Below are 13,430 nucleotides of genomic sequence, written 5' to 3' on the forward strand. Positions count from 1 at the left end.
AGTGGGCTCTGGGCGGTGACAGAGCCGCACGCAGGCAGCTCTGCATGTGGGGCCTGAGGACCAAGAGCAGTCGCAATAGAAGACATCACATGACATCTCAGCTGACTCGTAATTTCCCTTGATGCTTCCAGTCTGGTTAGGTAGGTTCGCGTCCATGGTCCATGCAACCCCTCTACGCGGGGTGCGACCCGAAAACGCGTCCGTCCATGCCCATGCCCATTGTTCTTGCCTTGCCTGCCCTGGCTTTTTCCTCGACCACCCATCGCCCATCGCAACCACTTTCGATCCGCTCTTGTTTTCTTTGCTCTTTCAAACCAAACCACTAGCTCGCCGCTCTATATCGTCCAACACTATCCACGCTATCTCCCCCCTTTTTCTCCATCTATTTTTTGCTGCGCTTCTTGTCATACGCTTTATCCAAAGTAGACTCTCTCATACACCATCACCGTCCTCGACAGCTTTCCGTGGCCTCTCGCATTGCGCATTCTTCGACTTCGCTTTACCCCCCATCGCAATCACCCATCAGTCTCTCCTCCCTAGCCAACATGTCTGTCGTGTCGCTCCTGGGCGTTAAGGTGAACAACAACCCTGCCAAGTTCACCGACAAGTACGAGTTTGAGATCACTTTCGAGTGCCTCGAGCAGCTCGAGAAGGGTTCGTTTGACCTCTACCTTGTCCAAAATCCGCGTCGCTAATTCAGAACAGATCTCGAGTGGAAGCTCACCTACGTTGGATCTGCCACCTCGTAAGCTAGAGCTTCTTTGTTCTCATCACACCGCTTCTTTCTAACGCCCCGCAGCGATCAATGGGACCAAGAACTCGACTCCCTCCTCGTCGGTCCCATCCCCGTCGGCGTTAACAAGTTCATCTTCGAGGCCGACGCCCCCAACACCTCACGCATCCCCGAGACCGACATCCTTGGCGTTACCGTCATCCTCCTGACCTGCGCCTACGATGGACGAGAATTTGTTCGAGTTGGCTACTACGTCAACAATGAATACGACTCGGAGGAGCTCAACGCGGAACCTCCAGCCAAGCCCATCATCGAGCGGGTGAGGCGAAACGTTTTGGCAGAGAAGCCCCGAGTGACTCGCTTTGCCATCAAGTGGTTAGTCGAATAAGTTGTCCATCAAAGATGCCCGAAGCTAACATGACCAGGGATTCCGAGGCTTCTGCTCCTGCCGAGTTCCCTCCCGAGCAACCTGAGGCCGATCTTGTCGCTGACGGCGACGAATACGGTGCAGAGGAGGCCGCAGAGGAGGCCGCCGAGGCTGAGGCTGCGGCCAAGGCCAAGAATGGAGAGGACTCCGAGATGGCTGGTGTGGAGAATGAGACAGAGACCGCCCAGGAAGAGGACGAGATGTCTGAAGACGGCAGTGTCGACATCGAGGGCGAGAGCGAGGATGAGCTCGAAGAGGAGGAGGCCGAGGGTGAAGGTGAGGGACAGGGTGACGACGCCATGGAGGTTGACGGCACCGAGAAGCCCGCAGCGCCGGCGGCCAAGCCTGTCACTGTGGCGTCCTAGGGACAGCCTGCAATGGTTGGTTCGCTGTTGGCTACGTCGGCATTTGTCGAGACATGCACCTGATTTGGACTTTGACGGTGATGGATATTAACATATCGGGTTGGAGGATGTTGTTGATTGTCTAATAGAGTTACGAGGACACGAAGGGAATGATATCAGGGGAACAATGGTTTGGAGGCTTGGAGCTAGGCGGAAAACACGTTAGGTCTGTCGGATGAGGGACTCTAGACATCAGAGTTTCGATACGACGTGCATAGAATCCTGTTAAACTTGCAGAGAGACCGAGACATGCAGCTGTCAGTTGTGCTGATGCCATCGTGTCAAGGTCACACGGACGATTTCAATGCAGGGCGGGAGGTGTCAAAGCAGAGCCAGCCGAAGTCGGCACGTGGAAGGATGCATCCGAGGTGAGGCTCAAGGTGCTAGGACGGGCGTATCACTAGGCCGGTACGTAAGACGATTGCTCAAGCACAAACGCCCACGAGTAGAAGTTGGCCTAGGCTAGTCTATCTGCCTCTGAAACGACAATCTCTTGACGCTCAATGGCAGGCGGAGTAATCAAACCCCCGCGATATGGCGCCCCCTTCACTTTGAACCTCCCCACGGTTCGCCCGGCTCCTTGAGAGGTGTTGGCGAACCATGATGACGTACCTGGGTCGCAAAGTTATCTAGGCTGCTTCGCTTCGGTGGAATTATCAAGCAACCTTCAATGCCGATCGAAAGCCCATCCATCACGTGCGTAACCATGGCTGCATCTCATCTTCCCACGCGGGTCAAGAAATAATCAAGACACACCACACCAGCAGAGGCGTTAGTTTACACTCTTCTAAGGGCTGCTCCTGAGGTATAATAAGGGGAGTAAGATAATACATAAAAATTACCTACAGTATTAATTCTATTAGAGTATTATTTTTAAAAGGGGTTAGATAGCCTTTAGGGCCTACTCTGTACTCTCCTGACCGTGTCAGCCAGCCGCCGAAGTACATCGACGGGCAGTACTATATCACCCTCTCCTTGCCGTGGCGCTCTGAGGAAGAGGAGCTCAAAATCTAATCGTAATGGTCCTCCGGGCACATTGTCAACCGTGTCCGTGTTGAGCCCTCGGCTGATGGTGATGACCTGAGAACGGCTGGGCTCCAGGCTTGCTGTATCGCCCTGCGCAGCTTGCCACGTTTCGATGATGATGTCCTCAGAGCTCAAGTCCAACTTGATGAGGAGGACGATATTGACTTGATGATCCGATGCGCTGAACCACCACTTCATGTCGCTTCTCAGGCTCTCCAGGGACTAAGAATGTCCTGCTTCGATGACGAGCGTCGGCCAACAAGGACTTGGGCGACTTATTTGACCACCGCTCGAGTCTCCCTCACCTGCATCTCCATTTGGATGGCCTCGCCACGTCGTGGCGCCCATCGGAAACCACTCGAATCCCACTCCCGCCTTATCAACAGCGGCGTAAATGTGTCCGAACAGGGTCTTGTGTAGGAGCTCGTGGGTTAATGTCGGAATAGTCACAATGAGTATCTGGCGCTCAGAATAGTATCGCTTGAGGCGGAACTTGCGCCTCCGACGCTCTCGCTCATTGTCGATGTCAGTGTAGTCTTGCTGGGAGACATCTGCGATAAGAATGGCTGGTTAGTTACCTGGGTAGGTATCTCCAAATCAGACAGATAGCAACATACTTTGCACCACAAGGGCATCTCGGGTACCACCAGCATAGATCTCTTCAAACAACTTTGATACAGTGGTGAACTGGATGGTGATGGCGGATTCGTCAGATGCCATGGTGCAAGGGTTGGTCTTGACAGAAAGCTGGCAGTAAAGGACATCATTTGCTCATGCTCTCTTAAGGGTACTTATCAAAATATTCAAAGTTTATTACATGATTTTTGAAAACTTATTTCTTTTTGAGTAATTTTGTTATTACTATTAACTAAATTTAGGCATAAGAAAGGTAGAATACTGAGAGGAGTTAGAGACTCTTTGTCGTCCTCATCTCTTGTTTTTTCTCTGACCTGTGTGCTACTGTAATTTCGGTGATATTTTCAAGCAACTTTCTACGCCTATCAAATGCCGACGCAACCAACAACCAACAAGAGCTCATCTGTGCAACCATCACGACCGCGGAAGAAGCGTCATACCGTCTTCAGCCGTCATGAGCCGAGCCGGAGCGACGAGATCGACCAACGCCCTTCGGGTACAGCCTCAACCTTCTTCTCCCCCTTCAAAGTCCTACGAATCCTCTTCGGCGCTCCGACTTTCCCGCCTGAGTCAAGCTCAAACCTCCTACAGCCCTGTTACAGACAAGCGTCCGTTCTGCTGTGCTGCCCCCCCACGTGCGACAAGGTGTCGGCGTGCTCGGTTGCCTTGTCGCGCTAGAAGCAGCTTAATCGTGCATCCTCTCGCCCTACTGCGCAGAAGGATTTCGTTTGCCCTTCTGCTTTAGCCATGGAGGTTGACCGAGCTGGGCTCAGCCGCAGATCCGTCGGGGTCCTCCGAAGCATCATGCTGCCCAACCTGAGATGAAAGGGGGATGAGGAGGAGTAGAAATAGGGCTCTACTCTCCCGCCCATATCAACGGATTCCAACATCTTCATAGCCCTGTTCAGTTCAAGTTGAATATGGGCATTCATCCATAATCTTTAGCCAAGTGACGTTTATGTGTCAATGACCACAGCAACACCAACACAGCCAACTCCACAAGCTCTAGACGACTTCGTCAGGGCAGCCGACCTCTTCCATGACCAATATGTCCGCACTCTCCGCGGCCTTCAGGACAGCCTCGCCCCTCGCCGGCGTGAGACCATCGAGGGAGCCTTCACGCCGCCCCTGAGAGCAGACAGCGGTCCCATCTTTGCAACTGACTCTGCCCGCCTATCTCCCCTGCATCGTCGCCCTCGAGCCTCTACTTTTGAGAGCACGAGGGAGCGGCCGTCCTTCACTGCTGAGTCTCGCCCCTTTACGAGCTCTCCAAGTGGCAGCCATCGCGCCGTCTACACGCAGGATGACGATGTCAACTTCATCCCGCTGCTGGACTCGACTGGCACCGCAACCACACGTGAGGTCGAGGACTATGCACTCAATGTAGTCAGGAGTCCCCTCAAACAGATGCACTTGTCTGACGACGTGCTCCTGCGCTATCTTCGTGACACAGATTTCACTCCAGAAATGGCCTCTCTCCTCGACGAAGCCATCAAGCGCCGAGCCGACATCAACCTGTCTGTACCCTTTCGTGACTTTGCCGCTTATGAGCGCGAGTGTTACAATCAGTGTACCTTTGAAGTCTACGAGGTCTGTAGGAACCTCGAGATGAATAAGTTGAGCGCAGACAGCGATTCCGAGGACCCGTCCGACGTCAAGGACAATTGTACTGAGCAGGAGGAGAGTCCGACTGATGGTGTCGATGCGCCAACTGTGTGGGATACTATTCGAGATGTCAACATGAATAGTGAGTCTGTTGGCCGTATCACGTACGTATCCATCCCATGTATACTTGAGCATGAGGCAGAGAAACTGACACGAATGGCAGCATCGTCCAGGAGCCAACGCCTCTCGCTCTAGCCGCTCTTCACGTTGCCATGTCCTCACACTTTGACATGTCTGAGCTGCTGAAGTACCTCCTTACTGATCAGCCAAACCCTGGCCGCACTCATGCGTTCATGAACCGCGCTTACGAACGGCCCCCTTCCCCAGCTGCATCCAGCTCACCCTTTATCTCTCCCTCTTCACCAATGTCTTTACCTATGGAACTACCGCCAACCCCTCGGACCACGGCCAATCTTCGTCAGCGCTCTTTCTTCTTCGCCTTCAAGTACTACACCGTCGTCAGCCCAAAGCTGGAGCCTGCTCCCTGGCAGCGCTTCGACAAGCGTCCTTTCGACAAGCGAAGCGGCGACCACATTGACATTGCCGAGTGTGGCGCCGTGCTGGCTCTCTCTTGGGGGCGAGTCCACCAGGGCGCCCCCTTGGCGCTCACGCCGGGAGCGTACGAGAGAGGGTGTCTTGTTTGAGACCTTTGGGCCGTGGCATCTGCTTGCTATCCAGAGCTTCCCAGACAATTCGCACACTGTTAGAGGTGAGGAGTATCAGCGCAAGAAGTATATCAACGGACCGTCCGCGTTCCTAGACCTCCTCATTTCAGAATATCGAGACGCCAGAACGCGCAACCAGTTCCTTCACGAGAGGGTCACCAAGCTCATTACTCCTCCTGTAGTTTCCCTTCCCCTATCTACTCAGTTGGTTCGACTAACAGGAAGTGACAGACCGAGTTCATGTTTGACCCCAAGCTACGTGACAAGCTCCTCTTTGAGGATAAGCACTTCACTTACATTCGACGCTACTTTTGGGCGTACAACACCCTGGCCGTGGTTAATAACAGCATCAGGGCCATGATGGACGCCTACTACGAGACCTTTACTGACAGCTTCTGGGCCGGCACCCACGCGACTCTGTGGCCACATCCGTCACCAGAGACTGCTGATGCTGCCGCCTATCGCGAGCACATGGCCAACTTGCGCCGTGAGCTTGACAAGGTCGTCCAAGAACTTGGTGAAGTACTCAAGCAGAACGCCCGCACCCGCAAGGAGATTGAGAACCTCAGGGATCAACTCTTCAGTGGAAGCTCCATCAAGGAGAGCCGGAGGGCCATCGAGCAGGGAGACAATATCCGTATCCTGACCATGATTAGCATGATCTTTCTGCCCCTGACCTTTGTCACGGTAAGTTCCTACCCGAAACACTTGCATCAAATTCTATCGTCTCACTAACACCTTGCAGTCCGTGTTTGGCATGACAGTCTTCACCATCCCCGCAACAGATTGGCGCTTCGCCCTCACCATGATCTTAGTCTGCGTCCCATTCATGTTACTCATAACCCTCCTCCAGACCCGCTCATTCGGCCTCCTCCTTCGCAAGCTCGCCGTCGTCGGTGCTGTACCCGCCCGTCTCCTGCGCCGCAAGACCCGTGACACGGACATCCCGGACAGCCGCTCCGTTGCTCGGTTGAGACGCAGTAGCGGCACGTGGCCGTGGCTGCGGACCGGCGGTGGGAGGTTGACGTGGCCCTGGGGCGGGGAACCCCCCAGGGATGAGGTGAACGACATGGAGAGGGGAGAGCGTGTTTGATATGATATGATATTGTTTGCTATGATGTCTTTTGTGCAACTTTATACTTTCTTTGGTTCGATAACAGATTGGGACAACGCTTTTCATTATCTAAGGTTTGGTTTTGTACATGGTATTGTAACGATTATGACGGCCACGGTTATGATTTATGAGATCAGAGAGACAGATTGATTAGAACTAGAGAGATACCTCCTGTCGCTATCACACATGTATAGTTACCAAGAATGTACTTGTATCTACATCCCTACCCATCTCGTTCACTCTCCTTTCAGACTTGACCCTCGCCAATCTGCCAGCAATTAATCTCCAGGCGGCTCTGCCGTCTTACATCCGGGGCGTGATTCATTCTTGAGGCCTACCTCGACCTCCAGCGAATCACGTTCCAGAAGAGCCCGTAAGCAGAGCTCATCTCTGACCCGACCTGCCAACTCATCTAGCCCAGCATGGCAGGTAGTCGGTACACGTTCTCATTGGCACGGCCGCTACCCGGGACGTGGACGTGGCAAGCAGGTGAAACAAACATTGGTACCATTCACAAGCCTCCATCACGACGAGTTTGGCAGTCCATGTCTCTCACTCGGCCCGGTCACTCTCCACTTCACTTGACTTCACAACAGTCATTGTGGAACTTGGCATAACTAGCATCATATTGACATATACACATACATAGATTAACAAAGCTAGCACAGCTGGGACATGTACAGTATCGCAGACATTGAAATCCTTCCTTCATTACGAGCATGGCTCCAGACTAGGTGCCAACTATCCCTCCGTCTGAGCCATCACTCCTCGTGTCCCAACGGAACAGTTCGCCCCGTGGACAAACTACCAGCATGCATACATAGGTAATCAAGGCGCCGCATACAAACTCCCACTGCGGACCAGCCGAAGCAGAATACCGCCGTCCAAGAAACAAGCAAGGAAGCAAGCAAGCGTTCGGTATATAAAAGAAGCAAACCCCCAGCGCACCCATCAATCAATCACAAAGAGCACATGAAACAGACGCTCATGTCGAGAAGAAAAACTGACAAATGAAAACAGCACAAAAGAAACAATGGTAACAATCCTCCCAGCCAGTCAGCTTACTGACCAAAAGTAGTAGTAGTAGTAGTAGGTAAAGAGAACAGAATATTCCGTGGTATCAGTGTCCATAACGCCAAGCCCCTCCGTTTGATGTGGTCGTAGTACATGGATCAATATGCGTCGAGATGGATGTTCGGCTGAGAGTCGTGTGTGTGTTGTCATAGATCGTCTACCAGCCCTTCTTTCGAGCGAAGCGCTTGTTGAGCAGAGCCAGCACCTTTGGCACGTTGAACTGGACGTATTCAAGGTCCAGGTCGTCCTGGTTGTCCTTTTGCATCTCAAGCAGGTCATCCAGCTTGAGGTCCAGTTCGAGCAAGCCCCTGTTGCGGCCTATACTTGGATTAGTATGTTGCTCAGCTCAGAATTACCAAGAAACTTACCCTTGTAATGCAAGGAAATAACAAAGGTTCCCGGCAAGGGACTTGTAAAGTTGAAGTAGATGTTGGCCCGTCTGTTGTCGGGAACATTGCTCTTCTGAATGACACCCTCCTTCTCGAGTTGTTGATGAGTGAACTTGTAAGGACCAAGGACCTGCTGCTTCTGTTGCTTTCTCTTTGTGCCCTCACTCTGCGATCGCACATTATGCAGGTAGCTCTTGTAGGTCTCGAGCTGTCCGTTCAGGTAGACGTTGTGGTCTCGGATTGTCTTGTACACCTCCTGCAGCTTCGCCGTCTCGGTAAGCACACCCTCCTTGAGAGAGCCCAGGTGTTGAAGCTCCTGCTCAACTTCATCTCGAAGGAGTCCAAACTGATCGCTCTTGTCGATGACGCGCAGTTCTTGAAGCTGAGACAACAACTCCATAGCCCGAATACCCTTTCGAACCATCACAGCATCATTGCGGCTTGTTGCGGCCGCGTCTGCGATGCGCTCGAGTCGTAGCGGACGACGGGCCACGCTGCTCGTGGAAGGAATCGATCGCATAACCTGCACAAAGATGGACTTGGCTTCCATAAAATACACTTCCTCCTGCGTGATATCCAGGGCTGCTGTCAGGTCATCGATGGCCGTCTCCCATCTGCTGAACAGAGGGAGGTTGATGACCCTGTTCTCCTTGCGCGGCACTTGGGCTGGTGATGTTCCCAGCTCGGACATGATGATGGCGAGATGCGAGCTTTCGTCTTTGCACAGTTCGTCGTGGTGCTTGTCGATCAATCCGTGCATGGCGTACACTTCGTTGAGAGTAATCTCGAGCTCGAGGTCCTTCTTAGACAGCGCAACGTAATTGTCCATCTCGAGACTCTCGTAAAAGTCCTGGACTTCGCAAAGATCGAGCATGAACTTGTTGATCCTGTCCTTGTTCTGATGGATAAACGGCTGAAGCTTGGCCATGTACGGCTCCTTGGCGTAGGATGGCTTGTTTGCGAGGTTCTGGAGCATCTTGGCGATGTAGGTCAGGGTTCGTCGTGGTCGCTCGGCTGGGGTTCCATCGATGAGCATGTACGATTTCGGCGTGACGATGGCTGGGTTGATGAAGCGCAGGAAGAAGAATCCGCCGATCAGAGTGCAAATAACCTGGTCGTTAGCATCTGGGTATTTGCGCTTGGTCAAACTCCTGATCTGCTTGCAGATCCATCGAATGCCATATGGCGCCTCCTCAAGCCCCTCAATGATGGTGGTCAAGAAGCCATTAGCAATCTCGGTCAGCATCGTCAGACGGGGTTCGATGATAGCCTGGACCTGAGGGTTCTCGGCAGCTTGCTCGCCCGTAATTCCCTTGGGAAGATGAGGGGGCAGTTGGCCGGTATCCTCCTCGATCTGCTCAATCATGCGCTCATACACCTTGAGCGGGTTAATTTCCAGGTCCAGGTCCCTCAGCTCGATCAAGCCATTGATTCTATCAGCAAGCACGGACTTGAGGAAGCTCTGACCGGGTCCTCTTCGAGTGTATGTGGTCATCATTCGGGAAACGGGGGTGTTGGCGCGGAGGAGGGAGGAATAGTCGGGCGTGTTGTCGAATTGGTATGTCAAGACAGACTAGAAAACAGGTGAGCTTTGAAAGATTCATGAGGCTGACAAGACGTACCTGGAACATAGTGAGAAGGAGATGCTCTTCGCGGCTTTCGTACTGGTTTCCGTAGATGGTAAACATGACCGTCTGCAGCAGCGAGTCGATCTCCGCCATCGAGACCAGCCTACACAGGTGGGCGATGTGCCTGGGCTCGGATTGCAGAAGAAACAAGAGGTTGCCGTATTTTTGCGTCTTGTCGTCGTTGGGAAAGACACCTTGCTGCATCTCGAGAGCATCCTCGAGATGGCTCGCGACTTCATTTTGCTACAGATATCGTTAGAATCAACTCTCTTCATCGAGACCATTCTCGCCATACCTCTTCCAAAGCCATACGGTTCTGGATAAGTAGCGCAATTCGCGAATCAAGATATCGCACATCCTTCTCAAGAACGAAGTTCTTCTTGGACTGAGATGAGATCTTGGACTTGAGATCACGAAGTGCTTTTTGCGCTATAGAGAACGTGGTTAATCATTTACTCTTAATCTTGAGATTCTTCACGGCATATAATGCTCACCTTTAGCGAGGTCATCCTCAATCTGAAGGTCACCTTCGTTGGCCGAGATGGACATGTACAAGGCCGACATGGAGTAGCGCTTGGATTGGCGCGCAGAGCGCGAACCGTCGTAGGAAGACATGGTGTTTTGGCGTGATATAGGTTGGAACGACGAGGAGGAGGCAGTAGAGGCTCGGGAAGGGGTCTGCAACATGACGGACATGGTGTTGTTGATGGCGAGCAACGGCTAGAGAGAGCGATCAGGCTCGCGGGCCTCTTGACCTCATACAGCGCCTGATGGCGGCAGCGATGTTGAGCTCAGGCGTCTCAACGGCCAAGGCAGTTGGAAAGGCGACGGTCGAGGTCGATGTCGATGTCTCGGTTGCGGCGAGCCGAAATGAGAAACGCGGAGAACGGTAAAGGGCGTTGTCGAGCGATGGGAAGTAAATGGTGTCGTGTCTGGACGGACTTGGTTGCGATGAAGCGAAAAGCGTTGCAAATTCGAGAGAAGCAATAGTCGAGCGCTTTTCGTGTATACAGTACTCGAGCAAAGTGGCAGGCGTCGATTTCAAGCTAATGACGATGGATCAGGCGCAACTAGGATGCGGTCGACACGAGACGAGGGCGAAGCAGGTAGACAGGGCCAGAGCAAAGGACCAAGCAGGGGCGATAGCAACAGGCGATGGCGACTCAATCGAGCGGCTCTGCGTGTCGCTCAGCGGACGTCGAGGACCTGAGTTCTCACAAGGAGCGCAGGAGGCGATCGAGGAGGATGGAAGCGCAAAAAGGACGACAAGCGACGGCGGGCAGATGGTGATAACGAAAGTGGAGGTGGCAGCGGTGGAGGTAGGTGGTGTTGGTGCTGGTGGTAGCAGTAGTGGTAGTGGTGGTGCAGGTGGTGGTGGTAGAAAAGGGTAAGGGGGGGCCGTGATGGAATTGTACAGGCGAGGCGGCGAGAGGTACCTGAGCAAGGCAGGTACTTGGCGTGCGGCGGCTCAGGTCACGGACTGCAAGGTACCTAGGCTGGGCTGAGGAGTATTATCGGGCAGATTTATGCACGGCTGAGACGCGGATTTCAGGAGGGAGAGACGGCGCGTGGGACGGTCGGTGGAGAGCGGGCGTCCAAAGCTGCAGGGTCATGCGGGTTTGTGTGTGTGGGGAGCAAGGAAGGATGGATGGAATCGAGAGAGAGCGAAACGAGAAGGGTGACCAAGGACGTACGACAGACGATGGTCTAAAGGACGATGGAGGGTGACAGAGGGAAACGATCGACGCTTGGAAGAAGCAGAAGAAGAAGCACGAGCATGAAGCAGAACAAGGCCAAGGGTGACAACACGAAGAGAGCAAAGAAAGCAGGAGTCAGGGGCAACACTAAGAGGGAGGGAGGGATGAATCGATACGGATGGGAATGGATGTGATGGATGCTCTCAGGTTGCAGGTTGGGGTGACGGACGGACACTGAGGAGAGCAAAAAAAAGGTACAGAATCGGTACCTGATGATGTCCCCGAGGTGGTGGTGGTGGGAATGCAAGAGCGTGGCCAGGCCAGATGTTTAGGCTGCAGAGGCGGGCGATCCAATAGACGGGAGGCTTCCATTCAGCTTCGAGGTAGCTCCAGGTACTTAGGTTTGGGACAGCATTCGAGACCCTTTGAGCGTTGCAGCCAGCTCCAACTGCCCTGTAACCATAACCATCCGCTACGACAATCACTAGACGGCCAGAGACGGGCATGGACAACGCCAACGCCCATTCTCGCTCCGCAGTCACTTGGGTTACAACAACAGACATCAGCCAAGAGTCGCTCACGGCAACAGGGATGCCGGGGTTGAATAAGGGACAAGGACAAAGACGGCCAAGACTGTCCTAGGTGCCCCCGGCTGGGATCAGGGGCAGAGACGAAACCTACTGTACCTGCCCGTCCATGGACCTGAGGAAGGTGGAGTCTGTCCAGAGGCACCGCAGCGTTAGAGCGGGCGGGCTCTCGCAGCGGGAACCCACAGGGCAGAGAGTCCCCTCGACGGCCCATCACCTAGCCCAACCTAACGTTTGAAGCAACATCCATAGCATAGCATTACATCGACTACGACCATCAGTCAATGCCTTTGACATCTTTCGAAACAATTCCTCGCTTCCGGTTCCCGATCCGAGACCTTTTCTGTTTATAAAAGTCAAAAGAATGGTCTCTCGTTTATTCACCCCGCGGCTGGAAATCGCCTCTTTCAATCTCCCTCCCGGGTGGAACGGAGACGTCAACGGCGGGGAGGGAGTTCTTCCTTTGGTCTCAATGTGTCCGGCTCGGGTAGTACAAAAAAGCCTCTGACAGAACGAAGAGTGGTTGAAGGATGAACAAGCGGAATTGATCGTCCTCTGACCGCCAGAGCCTTGGGAGGTCGATCACGACGATGATCTCTGTTGAGACTTCCGTTCCGAGTTTCTCAAGACCAAGGACAAGGGGGAGAAAACTTTGAACGGAGGTTCTCTTCCCGGACGCGGAACACGGTCATCTTCATGGCCCGTTCGTCTCTCTTTCACACACATTCACGTCTGGGCCTCGAAAGCTGCGGCCTTCTTGGTGCCCGAGCTGAGGGGACTGACAGAAACGAATAAGAAATAGTCTGGCATGGCAACGGCTTTTCACTATTGTTCCAGGCACATAACAGAGGATGTCTGGGACGACGCAGGGGAGGGGGCCATCGACAGCAACTGGAGGGTCGCCGCAGGACCTCACTGGTGGACGGGCTGCAGACCCAAAACAGCTCTTTTGTCTTTTGTGCCTGGGAGAAACGGACACTTGAGGGGCAACGGAGAGGGAGGGGGGAGAGAAAGAGGGGGGAAGCCGAGATCCTTGTCCACCGAAGCCAGGGGCAGATTGGACCGTCGCCAGTTTTTTTCTCGCCCAGGCACAGGCACAGGGCACATGGCTCCAGTATTAAAGTGCCTGCTTCCGTGCTTATGCACGTTACGGGTCGCTGTGGATGCCCGCGTGCGTGGGATGATGGAGGGGCTGGAGCCGGCCCAGACGCGTGAAAGGGTGCCTGTCCTATCCGGAGGAGGGGGGATTTGGTGACGGATGGTTTGTTGCTGGTGGTGACGGCGAGTTCTGACTGCGATTGAGGACGAGTATCGTCGTCGTCAACCGCCGCGCATGCGCAATTCTCTCTGCCTCGTCCTCTTGCAATTTCACCGCAGAGATTGCT

The 13,430-nt window shown here is 53.6% G+C and overlaps 4 protein-coding genes across 4 annotated transcripts; 2 read left to right on the plus strand and 2 right to left on the minus strand.

Moving 5' to 3' along the window:
- Positions 1–545: 545 nt before the first annotated feature.
- On the plus strand, positions 546–1,525 carry MRS44_000640 (uncharacterized protein; the record flags this gene model as incomplete). The annotated part of the gene is made up of 4 exons (XM_046267452.2): positions 546–654; positions 706–745; positions 800–1,108; positions 1,159–1,525. 4 exons carry the CDS (start codon positions 546–548, stop codon positions 1,523–1,525), a joined length of 825 nt encoding a protein of 274 aa, XP_046138538.1.
- Positions 1,526–2,458: 933 nt separating this feature from the next.
- Positions 2,459–3,310, minus strand: MRS44_000641 (uncharacterized protein; the record flags this gene model as incomplete). The annotated part of the gene is made up of 3 exons (XM_065624139.1): positions 2,459–2,754; positions 2,896–3,156; positions 3,208–3,310. The coding sequence occupies 3 exons, from the start codon at positions 3,308–3,310 to the stop codon at positions 2,459–2,461; spliced, it is 660 nt and encodes a 219-aa protein (XP_065479855.1).
- An 882-nt stretch (positions 3,311–4,192) lies between these two features.
- MRS44_000642 (uncharacterized protein) lies at positions 4,193–6,649 on the plus strand (the record flags this gene model as incomplete). The annotated part of the gene is made up of 5 exons (XM_065624140.1): positions 4,193–4,995; positions 5,055–5,510; positions 5,572–5,734; positions 5,788–6,243; positions 6,302–6,649. 5 exons carry the CDS (start codon positions 4,193–4,195, stop codon positions 6,647–6,649), a joined length of 2,226 nt encoding a protein of 741 aa, XP_065479856.1.
- A 1,252-nt stretch (positions 6,650–7,901) lies between these two features.
- MRS44_000643 (uncharacterized protein) lies at positions 7,902–10,457 on the minus strand (the record flags this gene model as incomplete). The annotated part of the gene is made up of 5 exons (XM_046278202.2): positions 7,902–8,062; positions 8,113–9,706; positions 9,756–10,004; positions 10,057–10,190; positions 10,256–10,457. The coding sequence occupies 5 exons, from the start codon at positions 10,455–10,457 to the stop codon at positions 7,902–7,904; spliced, it is 2,340 nt and encodes a 779-aa protein (XP_046138541.2).
- Between the last annotated feature and the right edge of the window lie 2,973 nt (positions 10,458–13,430).

The sequence above is a fragment of the Fusarium solani genome (assembly GCF_023522795.1).
Source record: "Fusarium solani strain SB1 chromosome Unknown bctg00000000, whole genome shotgun sequence".
Taxonomy (NCBI): domain Eukaryota; kingdom Fungi; phylum Ascomycota; class Sordariomycetes; order Hypocreales; family Nectriaceae; genus Fusarium; species Fusarium solani.